Source organism: Varanus komodoensis, unplaced genomic scaffold (assembly GCF_004798865.1).
Source record: "Varanus komodoensis strain SLA01 unplaced genomic scaffold, ASM479886v1 scaffold3, whole genome shotgun sequence".
Taxonomy (NCBI): domain Eukaryota; kingdom Metazoa; phylum Chordata; class Lepidosauria; order Squamata; family Varanidae; genus Varanus; species Varanus komodoensis.
The window spans coordinates 12,721,450-12,734,263 of record NW_025335761.1 but is presented as its reverse complement, the minus strand read 5'-3'; the positions used below and the strand labels follow the sequence as shown (position 1 = coordinate 12,734,263).

The 12,814-nt window shown below is 43.3% G+C and overlaps 1 protein-coding gene across 3 annotated transcripts in view; it reads left to right on the top strand.

Annotated features, from left to right (window-relative positions):
* The window catches only part of MYBPC3 (myosin binding protein C3), a 90,073-nt gene that overhangs the window by 51,812 nt on the left and 25,447 nt on the right, over positions 1 to 12,814 (top strand). For 2 of the 3 annotated variants that reach the window (XM_044436233.1, XM_044436235.1), the window contains exons 17-23: positions 4,285 to 4,451; positions 4,832 to 4,997; positions 6,599 to 6,705; positions 7,976 to 8,005; positions 8,126 to 8,262; positions 11,134 to 11,217; positions 12,260 to 12,419. In XM_044436233.1, coding sequence (XP_044292168.1) covers positions 4,285 to 4,451; positions 4,832 to 4,997; positions 6,599 to 6,705; positions 7,976 to 8,005; positions 8,126 to 8,262; positions 11,134 to 11,217; positions 12,260 to 12,419 — 851 coding nt within the window. The remainder of the gene's footprint in view (positions 1 to 4,284; positions 4,452 to 4,831; positions 4,998 to 6,598; positions 6,706 to 7,975; positions 8,006 to 8,125; positions 8,263 to 11,133; positions 11,218 to 12,259; positions 12,420 to 12,814) is intronic. The other variant, XM_044436234.1, reaches the window with a different exon arrangement.

Genomic DNA, 12,814 nt, shown 5'->3' with positions numbered 1-12,814 from the left:
TAGGTGCAAAGCTATAGACTGTTTTCACAATGCCTCCAGTGTTCTCAGAGCAAAGTGCTAGTCCTCATCTACTCTTCTCAGGGGCAGGGGAGAGGGACATGATTTAAACAAATGCACAAAGCTGGTAATTAGCTATACATCACACTTAAGATAAAATAGCACAAGTAATACATTTGCTAGTCAATGTTCTTTTAAAGTTATCCGAGGATCATAGAATAAAAGAGTTGGAAAAGAACAGAAAGGCCATCATTCCCAGCCTCTAGCAGAATGCAGGACTCTAAGTTAAAGCATCCCTAACGGATAGCTGCATCTTGGATGCCTTTAGTGTGAAAGAGCCCATGACCTCTCTAGCTAATTGGTTCCATTGTTGCATTGCTCTAACAATAGGAAGTTTTTTCTGCTATCCAGCCAGAATTTGGCTGCCTGTAACTTGAGACCATGAAACCATGCCTTGCATTCTGGCACGATCAAGAAGTAGTCATGACCCTCCACTGTGTGACAGCCTTAAGCAATTGAAAAGTGCTGTCATAGCTCCCTGCAGTCTTCTCTTCTCCAGGGTAAACATGCCCATTTCTTCCAGTCTCTCCTCACAGGGCTTTGTTTCCAGTCCCTGGATCACCCTTGCTGCCCTCCTCCGAACCCTTCTCAGCTTGTCTGCATCTTTCTTAAACTGTGGTGCCCAGAACTGGACACAGAACTCAGGAGGAGGCTTAGTCACTGCTGAGCAGAGAACTAACACTTCATTTGATTTGGAACTGATACTTCTATTAATGCAGTCCAAAACAGCATTTGCCTTTTTTATACCCACACCACATTGTTCACTCATAGTCAGGTTGTGATTTACTGCAAGTCCAAGATCCTTCTTGCTTGCAGTACTGATGAGCCAAGCATCCCCCATCTTGTAACTATGGATTTTGATTTCTTTTTCTTAGTTGCAGAAGTTTACGATTGTCCTTACTGAATTTCATTTCATCTTTTGCAGCCCAGTGCTCCAGCCTATCAAGATAACTTTGATTTTTCTCCTGCTGCCTTCCATGGTATTAGCTGTCCCACTTGCTTTGGTGTCATCTGCAGATATGATAATCATTCTTTGAATCCTCATCCAAATCATTAATAAAAATGCTAAAGAGCATTGGGCCCAGGACTGATCTCTGTGGTACCCCACTTGTTGCCTCTCCCAGTTTGAGAATGTGCCAGTAGAAAGTGCAGTTTGAGCCAGATTCATTAGTCAACTGTGGTAGTTGTTCTACCCAGTCCACTTTTAGCAAGTTTGCTAATCAGAATATAATGGGGTACTTTATCAAAAGCTTTGCTGAGATCAGAAACATAAAGTCCACATAAAGAACAGATTCACATTGCTCCACTTAATTGACTGTGCGCCAGAACTGTGGACTGAAAGCAGAGACACTGTTAGGGAAGAAAGCCAAAAGACAATTCCTGTAGCAACAAGAAAGAAAATGCCTATATGGATGACAAAAGAAACACTCACATTTGTTAAAGTCAATAGACAGTAATTCTGCCAGTTCTTCTGTCAATTATTCCTCTGGGATACAGTTCATCAGGCCCTGCAGATCTGAACTTATTCAAAGTAATTAGGGGTTCCATGCTACCTGCTTGTACTCTTTGTTCTTTGTACTTGTACTTTGTTCCTGCCCCTTCTTCTCCTTCCTGTACATGACCTTCTTATTTTCAGGTCATATTTAAGCTCTTGATGAACCCACATTTACTTCCTCTGCTAATCTTCTGCCTTCTTCTTTGTAGAAATTGTTTGTAATTGTGCCTTTAAAACTTCCTTTTTAAAGAATTCCCATCCTTCTTGGACTCCTCTTCTCATTAGTTGCTTGCCATGGAACCTTACATATCATTGTCCTAAGCTTATTAAAACTGGCTTTCCTAAAATCCTTGGTATGCATTTGGCCACAGTTGGCTTTTGGTTCCTTCAGAATCAAGAATTCAAGTATGACATGATGACTTCCATGCAAGGTTCCCATGAATGCCACTTTATCTACTACATCATACCTGTTGGTGACATTCAAGTCAAGGCTGGCTGATTCTTTAGTTTGCCGGTTTCTTTATTACTGTAAGATACAGTTCATCAGGCCCAGAAAACTGGAACTCATTTCTCCCAAAACTCAGCATAACTGCCAATATCTGATCCTCTGGCTCATAACTACTCCCTGAACTAAATTCTCATTACAAATTATTGATAGCTATGGAATGGATGTAAGACAAAGATTAAAATGCAGTTGTCTCCGTTTTAAAGATCGCCAGAACCCAAAAGAATTTATGACAGACCTCTAAAACGGCATCTCCAACATGGGTTTCTATCATTTCAATGGCACCAGAAATTAATCTGTGTCAACACAATATAAAATTGTTATGGAAAAATGCATGTTGCCTTTAAAAGAAAATTCAAAAACATAAAATATAGCAATAAACATCCAGAGTCTAACAACATGTAATGCTAATCAAATAGTTTGTCCTTGAGTGAAGAATTTCTCTTTCACAAATAACCACCATCAGGACCTTGGCATGTGGGGAGCAGGAAACGTTAACCTTTGGCACCTTACTGCAGTCCCAGTCTGGATCTCCAACCCACGGGTGGCTATTTGCAAGGGAATAAGTTTACAGAGAAACTACAAATAGCAAGCATACAGAGGAAGGGAGTGGAATCTGGACCACAATGAGGAACTAAGTTAAATCACTCTAACACCCCATGCCAGGCTTCAGATCACACCCCACCTCACTGCCCCAGTTATTTCTGAAAAGCTCTGTGCTAATACAGAAAACCGCATAATTGGCACTAAGTGTAGCTTAGCCCTCTCCTTTTCTATTTATCTGATTTGAAACGACTTTGCCTTTCAGAATGGAACCTTCCTGTAGGGCCCTGCATTTAGAAACATAGAAAACATAGAAACAGAGTGAGTCAGAAGGGTCCTCCTGGGCCATCTAGTCTGACCCCCCAGCTCCAGCCAGCTCCGCTCACAACATGCCCACCATATGCATGTCTAGCCTAACCTTGAACACCGAAGGGGCATCAACCACCTCCTGTGGAAGCCCATTCCATACCCTCAGGGTCCTAACTGTCAGGAAGTACTTCCTGGCATCTAAATTGAACCTTGGTTCCCTGAGCTTTGCTCCATTAGAATGCATTCTGCCCTCCTCTGCAGGGGAGAACAGGTCTCTACCCACCTCCATGTGACACCCCGTCACGTACCTATATGTCGCCAACAGATCCCCTTGGAGTCTCCTCTTCTCCAAGCTGAAAAGGCCCAGTTCCCTCAGTCTTGCCTCATACAGCATCCCCTGCAAACCGGCCACCAACACTGTGGCCCTACACTGCACTGACTCTAACCTGGCTATATCCTTCCTGTAATGAGGGACCCAAAACTGAATGCAGTACTCCAGTTGCAGGTGCACCAGAGTCATATAGAGTAGTAGTAATACCTCTCTCGATCTAGAAGCCACACTTCTGGCTATGCAACCAAGGGTGGCTTTTGCCCTCTTGACCACCGCATCACACTGCTGACTCATGTTTACCCTGCAGTCAACCAACACCCTGAGGTTCCTTTCACAAGTGCTGCTCTCCAGCCACTTGTCCCCTAACCTGTACTTATGACACCCATTCCTATGCCCCAAGTGCAAGACCTTGCACTTATCCACATTGAATGCTGTCCTGTTGTCTCCTGCCCACTTCCATAGTCTGTCCAGATCCTTTTGGATCTGGAGTACCTGCTCCTCAGTTGTGGCCACTGTCCCAGTTTTAGTATCACCTGTGAATTCGTTCAGAATTCCATCTTCCATGTCGTTGATGAAAAGATTAAACAGGATCGGCCCCAGGACAGAGCCTTGGGGGACCCCACTTGTCACTGGCCACCATCCCAATGATTCCCCACTAATATTTACCCTCTGCTTTTGGTCAGTCAGCCATGCCCTAATCCATCGGACAGTGCATTGGTCTATCTCAAAACTCCTCTATTTCTCATCCAGGATATCATGGGGCACTTTGTCAAAGGCCTTGCTGAAATCCAGGTAAACCACATCCACTGCATCCCCTCCATCTAGCCACCTTGAAACCTTGTCATCGAGTCCCACAAGGTTTGTGTATTCCTGCTGGGGTTTGCATTTCATCAGCATGAATTAATTCTTTCCCATGCAACATCTAGGGGGGTAAAACTGTGTCCACTTCATATATGAACCAGTTGGTTTCACCAAAGGGCACACAATGAAATGTGGGCAGCCCAATGACTGCCACGTCAGCACAATGCAATGTGATCCTTCTAGGGAGAAAGATGGAGTAGAGCTCACTCGGGAAGAGGCATTCAAATACCGCTTCAAAACAGATGGAAAAAAGCATTACCTCATCATAAATGAATCCACCAAGGAAGATAATGGGCACTACAAGCTGAAGACAAATGGTGGCGAGTCTGTTGCTGAACTGATTGTACAAGGTGAGAGCTAAGTAATATGATTTTTCTTTTTAATGTAAATTTTGGAGACCAGCACTAAAGTGCTCTTTGGTATAATAAAGGCGGATAAGTAGTTTGCTAACTGTGGTGCGGCTAATCGTGCGGGCCTCCAGAGTGTATTAAGAAGGATTGTTAGGCCTATGTGCCGGATGTAATAGATATCCTGATAGTAACAGGTGTCTGCTTATCAAGTCTCTTTAAAGTCATTCACGTGCTCTGGATGTCTCTTCCTATTTCGCCTTTCCCTAAACAGTTTCTTTAGCCTCTTCTTTTTGTAAAAGCCACATCAATAACTTTGGTCCTTTGTTGACCTCTGACCTGCTGATGTTTGTGTTGCTTCATCCCCAAATTCATGACCTCAGAGAAGAAGCTGGAGGTGTACCAAAGTATTGCAGACCTAACAGTGAAGGCACGGGACCAGGCTGTGTTCAAGTGTGAGGTTTCAGATGAGAACGTGAAAGGCATCTGGCTGAAAAATGGGAAGGAGGTGATCCCAGATGAGCGGATTAAGATCTCTCATATTGGCAGGTAAGTCATGCTTCAAAATACTGAGCAAGGACATACAAGTTCCCTTTGACTGGATGTGGTGAAAGAACAGGGGTGGTATATAAACCAGTCTTGCATGCTGGGTTTTGTGATAATCAGACGGTTAGCTTCCCTGTGAGAGGGAAGCAGATATTTAAGAATGCTATTGGTGTTTAAACAGATATAGAGTTGTATATAGCCAGCCATTATGCTATAGTGAATACTGAGATTCCTATTCAAATTCTGATCTGAGATGAACGTTGTGAATGTTCAAAAATGATATATTTTTCCCACTTTTCAGACATGCCCTAATGAATGCCATTGATCTGCATTTAGGTGACTGCCAACAGTAAATGGGAACATCTTTGAATTTCTAGGAATTCAAATAGTTTGTCTGGGACTGTGCATTCAATGTAACATGATGGCCTACACTGTATATTGAAAATCGCCACTACTTTATGAAATGCCCCCAGATACCTAACCGCAGTGTGCTGTTGTTGTTACATGCCAACTCATCACCTCTGGCATGCAGTGACCCCATGTATGAGTGCCCTCAAAATTGTCCTGTCATTGACAGCCCTGCTTGGCTCTTGAAAACTCAAGGTTAGGGCTTCCTTCATGAGATCAGTCCATCTAGGATTTGGTCTTCCTCTTCTTCTGCCTTCAACTTTTACTAGCACGATTGTCTTCTCCAGGAAGTCTTGCCTTCCCATGATGTGTCCAAAGTACAACAGCCCCAGTTTCATCATGTCTGCTTTCAGGGCATGTTCTGGTTTGATTTGATCTAGGACCCACTTGTTTGTCTTTCTGTCAGTCCAGTGTATTTGCAAAGCTCTCCTGTAGCACCATGTTTCAAATGTCTCCATTTTCTTCCTGTCAGCTTTCATCACTCTCCAGCTTTCACTTTATTTTAAATACATATTGATCAGGAATGCAATCCTGTGGGTGATCTTGGTCTGCAATAAAACATCCGTACACTTGATGACCATTTCTAGTTCCTTCAGTGCTGCCGTTCAAAGTCTCATTTGGCTGCAGTCTTCATCTGAATTGACAACTGAGCCTTAGGACTCAGCCCAGTCCACTGCAATCTGTGGGAAGATTCTAATAGCCACAATGGAGCCCTGTCTGCATTCCATGTGTGTAGACGCTGGACCAGCCCATTATAGTGTGGTTCCAACATTTCCATTTTTTCACCTGGTTAAGAAAATTGTATGTATTGGCTCATATGAGCACAGACAGGGATGTTAGAGGCTTGCATAGATGCCTTCCATCGCCTGTGATGACCTGGCACAGTGCTTGCATGTGATCCCAAGGAAAGAAGGAAATAGTTCGTTGTTGTGCCCTCCAGGATCCCTCCGGGCGTGGGCCTGCAGGTAACTGGACTGATGCCATACCATTGATTTTATCTTAATCAAGTGATGGTCCTTGCCAAAAAGCCATATTGGGAGACAGGTTGCCATATATTGCTTATTTATCACAACTTAGAAAATAAATATGTATATATACATGTGGGATTCTTTCTAACCTTGCCCTTCCAGTTTGAAGATAAAATTTGTCCTGCATAGTGAGCTATGCTCTCAAACAAAAATATCTGTGTTCTTCAGAATACATAAATTGACCATTGATGATGTAACCCCAGAAGACGAAGCTGATTATTCCTTTGTACCTGAAGGATTTGCATACAATCTCTCAGCACATCTTCGTTTTTTAGGTAAGCGTCCTGGATTCTGCTTTCTAATAACTGGTAGGAGTGCAACAAGGCTTGTTTTTAAATATACAGTTAATACATAGGCATTAGAGACCCACCAAAGACCCTTTATTTGGTGTGAGAAGATATGGGAGGTTTGGTGACATTTAAGTATAAAAACTAATACTGTAGTATTAGTAAATCATCACCACCACCACTGTCCCATTTTTCTAGCCTTTTGAGTATTGAAATCATTTCACATAAAACTCTCCGTTACATTTACAACAGCTCTGTAACACTGATATCATTTTACATGTGCCGGCAATAGAAAACAGGGAGTGGAGACAGAGGTTGGGAAACACACTTATGGACAGCTTAAGCCAATGATCTGTTCTGAAGGCAAGAATTCTCTTGCCAGAATGGCTTTTCTCCTGGTTTTGACAAGAAAAGCCGATCTGTGAGGACATACTTCCCCTGGAATAAATTGAGAACCTCTCATTCACAGGAGCTTCAGTCATCCAATTAATTTGGCACTATTTTCTGGCAATTCCTAAGAAAGATAAATAGTATATAGTGGTGCCTCATAGTCTGAACAACTCTAACTTCAAACAATCTAGAGTTTGAACATTAGAGTTGAGATAAAATGGTTCCAAAATTAAAATGATGCATCTATGTTTGAACTACAAGCAAAGTGAAAAAATCACGGTTGTGACATAAGCATTGTCTGTTGTGCTCCCAAGTTGTCCTTCATGTTTTCAATGCTTGCGTTTTCAGAAGCAGTTCTGGAAGTCCTCTTTTGTGAGTGTCTCTAGTTGTGCTGTCATGGCTGCCTCGATGTCCTGAACTGATTTAAAACATTTAACTTTCATGGTCATTTTGACTTTGGGGACAAGTCTCAAGATCTGGTGAACAAGGTGGATGAGAACACACCATAATGTTTTTATTTGACAGAAATTGCAGTACCAGAAGCGGTGTGCATTTTGAATTGATTCAGGACATTGAGGCAACCACAACAGCGCAACTAAAGACACTCATGAAAGAGGACTTCCACATCTGCTTCAGAAAGTGGCAAGGACGATGGAATAAGTGTGTTTGGAGTGAGGGGGGTACTTTGAGGGGGATTAATGACGATGTGTCTTTTACTGTGTGTCCCATTTTCTCCTGTCATCACACATGCCACATGCTTGTCCTTACTTTGTCATCTTACTCAGTAGGAAAGTGTTTTAATTAAATTTATAATCAGTTCCATTCTATAACCATTAGGTGCATTTATCCTTTTCCTGTTTTCTTCTAGAAATTAAGATTGACTTCGTGCCTAGGCAAGGTAAGGGCAGTGTTTATTATTCTACAACCCCCTGAAATAGAAGCTATGTAAAAGTCTCCCCATTTTAGACTAATTCTCAGATATGTTGGAAAATGCCACTTTTCTATGCTTTTGCTGCAGAACCACCCAAAATCCACCTGGACTGCATGGGCCAGACTCCTGACACCATTATTGTGGTGGCAGGAAACAAGCTGAGACTTGATGTACCCATATCAGGAGATCCAGTGCCCACCGTGATCTGGCAGAAAGTAAGCAAGGTAACACAACCTGAAAAATGCTGCCGTGTCCAAGCTGACTTGGTGCTTTTGCTCTTACATGATTTATTTCAAAATTCTTACTTGATTTTAAAAAATTCTGCACCTAAAAATATTATATTATTTTTTTCTAAATTAAAACAATGAGGAGGCTTTCTGTTTAACTATCTAAGAAGACACACTCATCTGGAAATAAATCCTAAAGCAACATAGCTTAGTTCTTAGTAAGGATGTATAGACTTTGTTAAATCAGTTCTGTCTGGGTTTTGCAGATTGTCAGGTGTCTTTTGTTCCGTGATCTGCTCGTGGACACAGTCAAATTATTTATTTAGTTAGGAATGTATAAGAATTTGTTCCAGCTGTGTGCAAGTGTGAATTTGCACATAACCAACCAAAATATTTTTTTTAAGTCTGTGAGTTCATGGAATTGCACTGGTCTGCTGCAGAATCTGCAGATCATTTCACAGAAATTCAAACTAACCCATTGCAAATTGCTCCAATATGTCTTGTTCTGAGTGTGTTGAAGACCATTCTGTCTATTTTTTTAATTTTTATTTATTACATTTCTATACTGTCCAATAGCCTGCAGGCTGCCTGGGCAGTTTGACACTCAGGCTGCTCGTGCTTATGTAGCCAAAATGATACAAGCCATACAGAAGAGGGAGGTATCAGCAAACTAGCAAGGACCAAGGTTTGCAGAAATACAAAAGATGGCCGGTTGGGGTGGTGGGGACAACTCTCTAAAGGGGACCTAAAAACAGCTCACTGAGGACTAGCAATGCTCAGTGGCTATACAATGATGCCAGAGTGCTAGTGGGTGGGGGGGGGGTCATGAAGTAACCCCATCAGCCACTGGTTTTCACATCAACTACATTTCTGTTACTGTTCAAGCAATCAGAGAGGTGCTATTTGTGCACAGTGTTGGGAGAACTAGGGGGTTGTAATTTTTCCACTGCCCAAGAGACAAACTACTGCTTGGTTTTAAAAAGGTAGTTTCCACTTTCATTCAGCAATGGTAACAGCTAGTCCAGTTCTGCAGCCCCAACTCTAACTATGAGCTTTATTTTTTAAGGAAGCGGAAGTAGGAGAGAGGAGGGGCATTTACATGTCAGAGAGAAAAGTCCTGGAAAGGCAGAAAAGCCCCTGAAGAACCCATGAGTTGCTGCCCCACTTTGCCAAGCCCCAGTGGGGTGGGGGGCTTCCTCTCCCCCACCCCCACACTTCCCTGGAGGGGAGGAAGGACCATGCCAAGTGAGCATGCACCTGATGGCATACCCAGCAACTGAAGCACAAGAGGGTGGAGAGCTGGCATAAAGCTGGCAGGATCAACCCCGAACAGAAGGAGAGGGCCAGCACCCAAGAGACTGAAAATGAGCAGTGTCAGGAGTTACTCTGCTGATATAGCGCTGTAGTGAATGCTTGGTGTAGCTGCGGCCCAGTCAGGAAAGATAACTGGTCAAAGACGGTGTAGAAAGCTCCACTGCCCTTTGATCGCAGCAGCACCACACTGTTGTTGCGGCACCTAGTTGTGGGCCTGGCTGGATCTCAGGGCTGAAGGGCAGCCCAGGAAGTGGCAGGTGATGGGGGCAGTGACAAATAGGCTCCCAGGCCCGCATGGCAGGAAGGGACCCCCCCCCACAAGTATGCTGCAGTCAAGCATCCCTTTTCTTAGGTTTAAAACTTCTTAGAGTTCAGGGGCTGCCAGTGAGGCATGTGCATGGCGGCAAATATATTTTATCATTTTTATTTTAAAAATATATTATCCTTTTCCACAACAACATGCTGCTAGTCATCAAGGAAATGTGCTCAGCATTAGTATATAACTAAACAGTGGGGCATTTAAAAGGCATTTCTTCCTGATTTAATTCTGTACTGTAGATCCAGCTTTTATTTTCCAATTCCCATGAGGCTTTTCTTAAATGATTATTCCTTTATTCCAGTTTACTGTGAGTACCTTTTTGGCATGTTATAACATTTCTAGGGTGCCATCAGATTGAGTTCCCCTTTCCAAAAATCCTCCTGAAGGGACGGGGCCACAGTTCCCCGGAAGAACACCAGGTTCACACCTACAGTGCCCCAAATTCAGCACCTGGAGGCTAGTGCTACGGCTGGGAATACAACTCGGAATAGCCAATAGTGGGCTAATTGCCTCAATGCCCTGGCTACATTTAAAGTACCCTTCTAATAGTGGTTAGAACGTTGGACTGGAGATCTGGGAGACTGCGGTTCTCATCCCCACTCAGCCACAAAGTTCACTGGGTGACTTTGGGCCAGTCACAGACCGTCATCCAGCCACCTGCTTCACTACTGAGGCCTGATGGGTCTCCATGCTACTGTTAACCTCTTCCCCTACCTATGCCATTCAGTAGGGTTCTGCTCACCCTCTGGGGCCCAGGCAATTCACAATTAGTCCTCACACCCCCAGAAAGGCCAGGGATCCATTTGGCCCACTTCTCCTTAGGACATCAGTATGGAAATGATTCTTTTCAATGTAGTAAAGAAGTGGAGAAACATTTTTTGCAGTGCTTTGGCCTTAACAGAAAGTAAAACAAGTTGGGTCTGAAGCATGTTGGAGGACTTGATCCCGAGGCCTGGCAGCTTCCCTTTTCAGAACATAACCCCTGGGATTTCGGTGAAGCAGTTCTTGCTCACTGCCAGGTGCTTCAAGGCCTCCATCTTTTACCTGCTGCTGCTCTTGAGCACTCACCTATGTATTCCAAGGTGTTGCCAAGGAAAAATTACCTCCAACCTCACTACTGCCCAACCGCTGCCCTTTAAAAAATACTGTGGCAGACAGCTGCCTAGAATCTCCAAGGCTGATTCTGCTTCTTCCGTTTTGTTCAGTACAATATAATTCTTTCTGTGTCTCTCCAGAACAAGGAGCTGGTGCTAATGAATGACAAATCCAAATCTACAGAACCTGCAGACATGTGTGGAGCCTCGAGTAATGAGAACCAGGCAAGTTCTTCATTCTTCAAATACTCAGGCAGAGTCATTCTGACTCTGAACAAATATCAAGATCCTGTAAAGCACTCTGAGCTGGGAAGAAATGGGAAAATTCACCTGTGCTGTAATGATACATAGCTATTTCCTTTTAAAATGTGATTATAAGTTGTTTCTTCAAACCCCATTCACATGCATCTACAGTAAAGCTTTTCACAGATGTTTTGAGTTTGAACACCCCTTCTAAACATACGCTGCCTCTAAAGGGCCTCTGAACAAGCGCCACCCACCTGTCCCACAGAGGCATGCGCATACATCCTGCTGCTATCTGCAAGGGTCTGCCAAGCAGCAGTGATGCTGCATCAGCATTCAAAAAGGAGCATGCCTGATCCCTTTCTAAGGCGGAGCATAACAGCAAAAACAGAAACTCTTTCCCATCCCTTACTGATAAAGCAACAAAGTGTGCCATCATCCTGACACATCTGGTGTGGATCAGTCGGCATCCACTTTCAAGGAGCATTCACTGTGCACAGATCTGGGCTGGTGGAAGGGGACTTCAGGAGCCTATCTGCCACCCCTTAGTTTCATGCTGCACCCCAGAAGTCTCACCCCTCTTTCCTGGGACAAGCCTCCAGAGTTTTAACTGATCTAGGGGAAACTAAGCAAAGTTCTTCACTCCAGCGTAGGTTTTGATTTGACCGTGAGGAACAGAGTCAAAGCACACCCTTCTTCTCTGTTCACCAAAGCAGATTGTATTAATTTCATTCCACCCTCTCTTGTTTATGAGCTAATTTTCCCAACAAAGACAGGGCAATGCCATACGCCTTGCATTTTCTTTCTACCTACAAGGTTTAATTTAAAGGTTTGATGATAGGGGCATCATTGCCCACCCAGGTGCCGGCATAGTTGTGCTTGCTCACACAACATACCCCTGAGATGCCCCTCCTTGGACTCCATACCAAACTGCTTAAGATGCTGGGCAGGCTTTCCTCTGGACAACCCGGGCGAACCCGCCCCCCGCTCTCTCTTTTTCTCTTTTTGTTTTAATTCCTGACAGCAAATTGCAGATTCGGAAGGCAGAGTCCGTGTGGAGAAGTATGCAGATCACTGTGTGTTCATTATTGAAGGTGCTGAGAAGGAAGATGAGGGTGTCTATAGGGTTACAGTAAAGAATCCAGCAGGAGAAGATACAGCTGATATCACTGTGAAGGTTATCGGTAAGCAAGAGAGAGGCACATCCCAAACCCTTAGGCATGCCCATTCTCTCCTGATACCAGTTCTAATTCTATGACCTAGAATGAGTCAAGACCAAACCCTTGAATATTAGAGATACAAATCTTAACTAAATAGGACAAAAGTAACTTTGAGGTATTTTTCAGGTCATTTTGAGATTATTTTTCAGCCTCTCACCATCAGTCCTAATGTAATTTGGCCAAATACCCCTTACCTTATTTTAACATATGTCATATTTAACCACAACTTGACTTTCTACTGATTTCAATTATATTACCATTTATTACTCAAAAGGAACCATTCCCATTATTTTACAGTAGCATAATAAGTAGTACAGTGCAAACTTTGTGCCCCCTAAATGTTAACTTTTAAGGCTTTT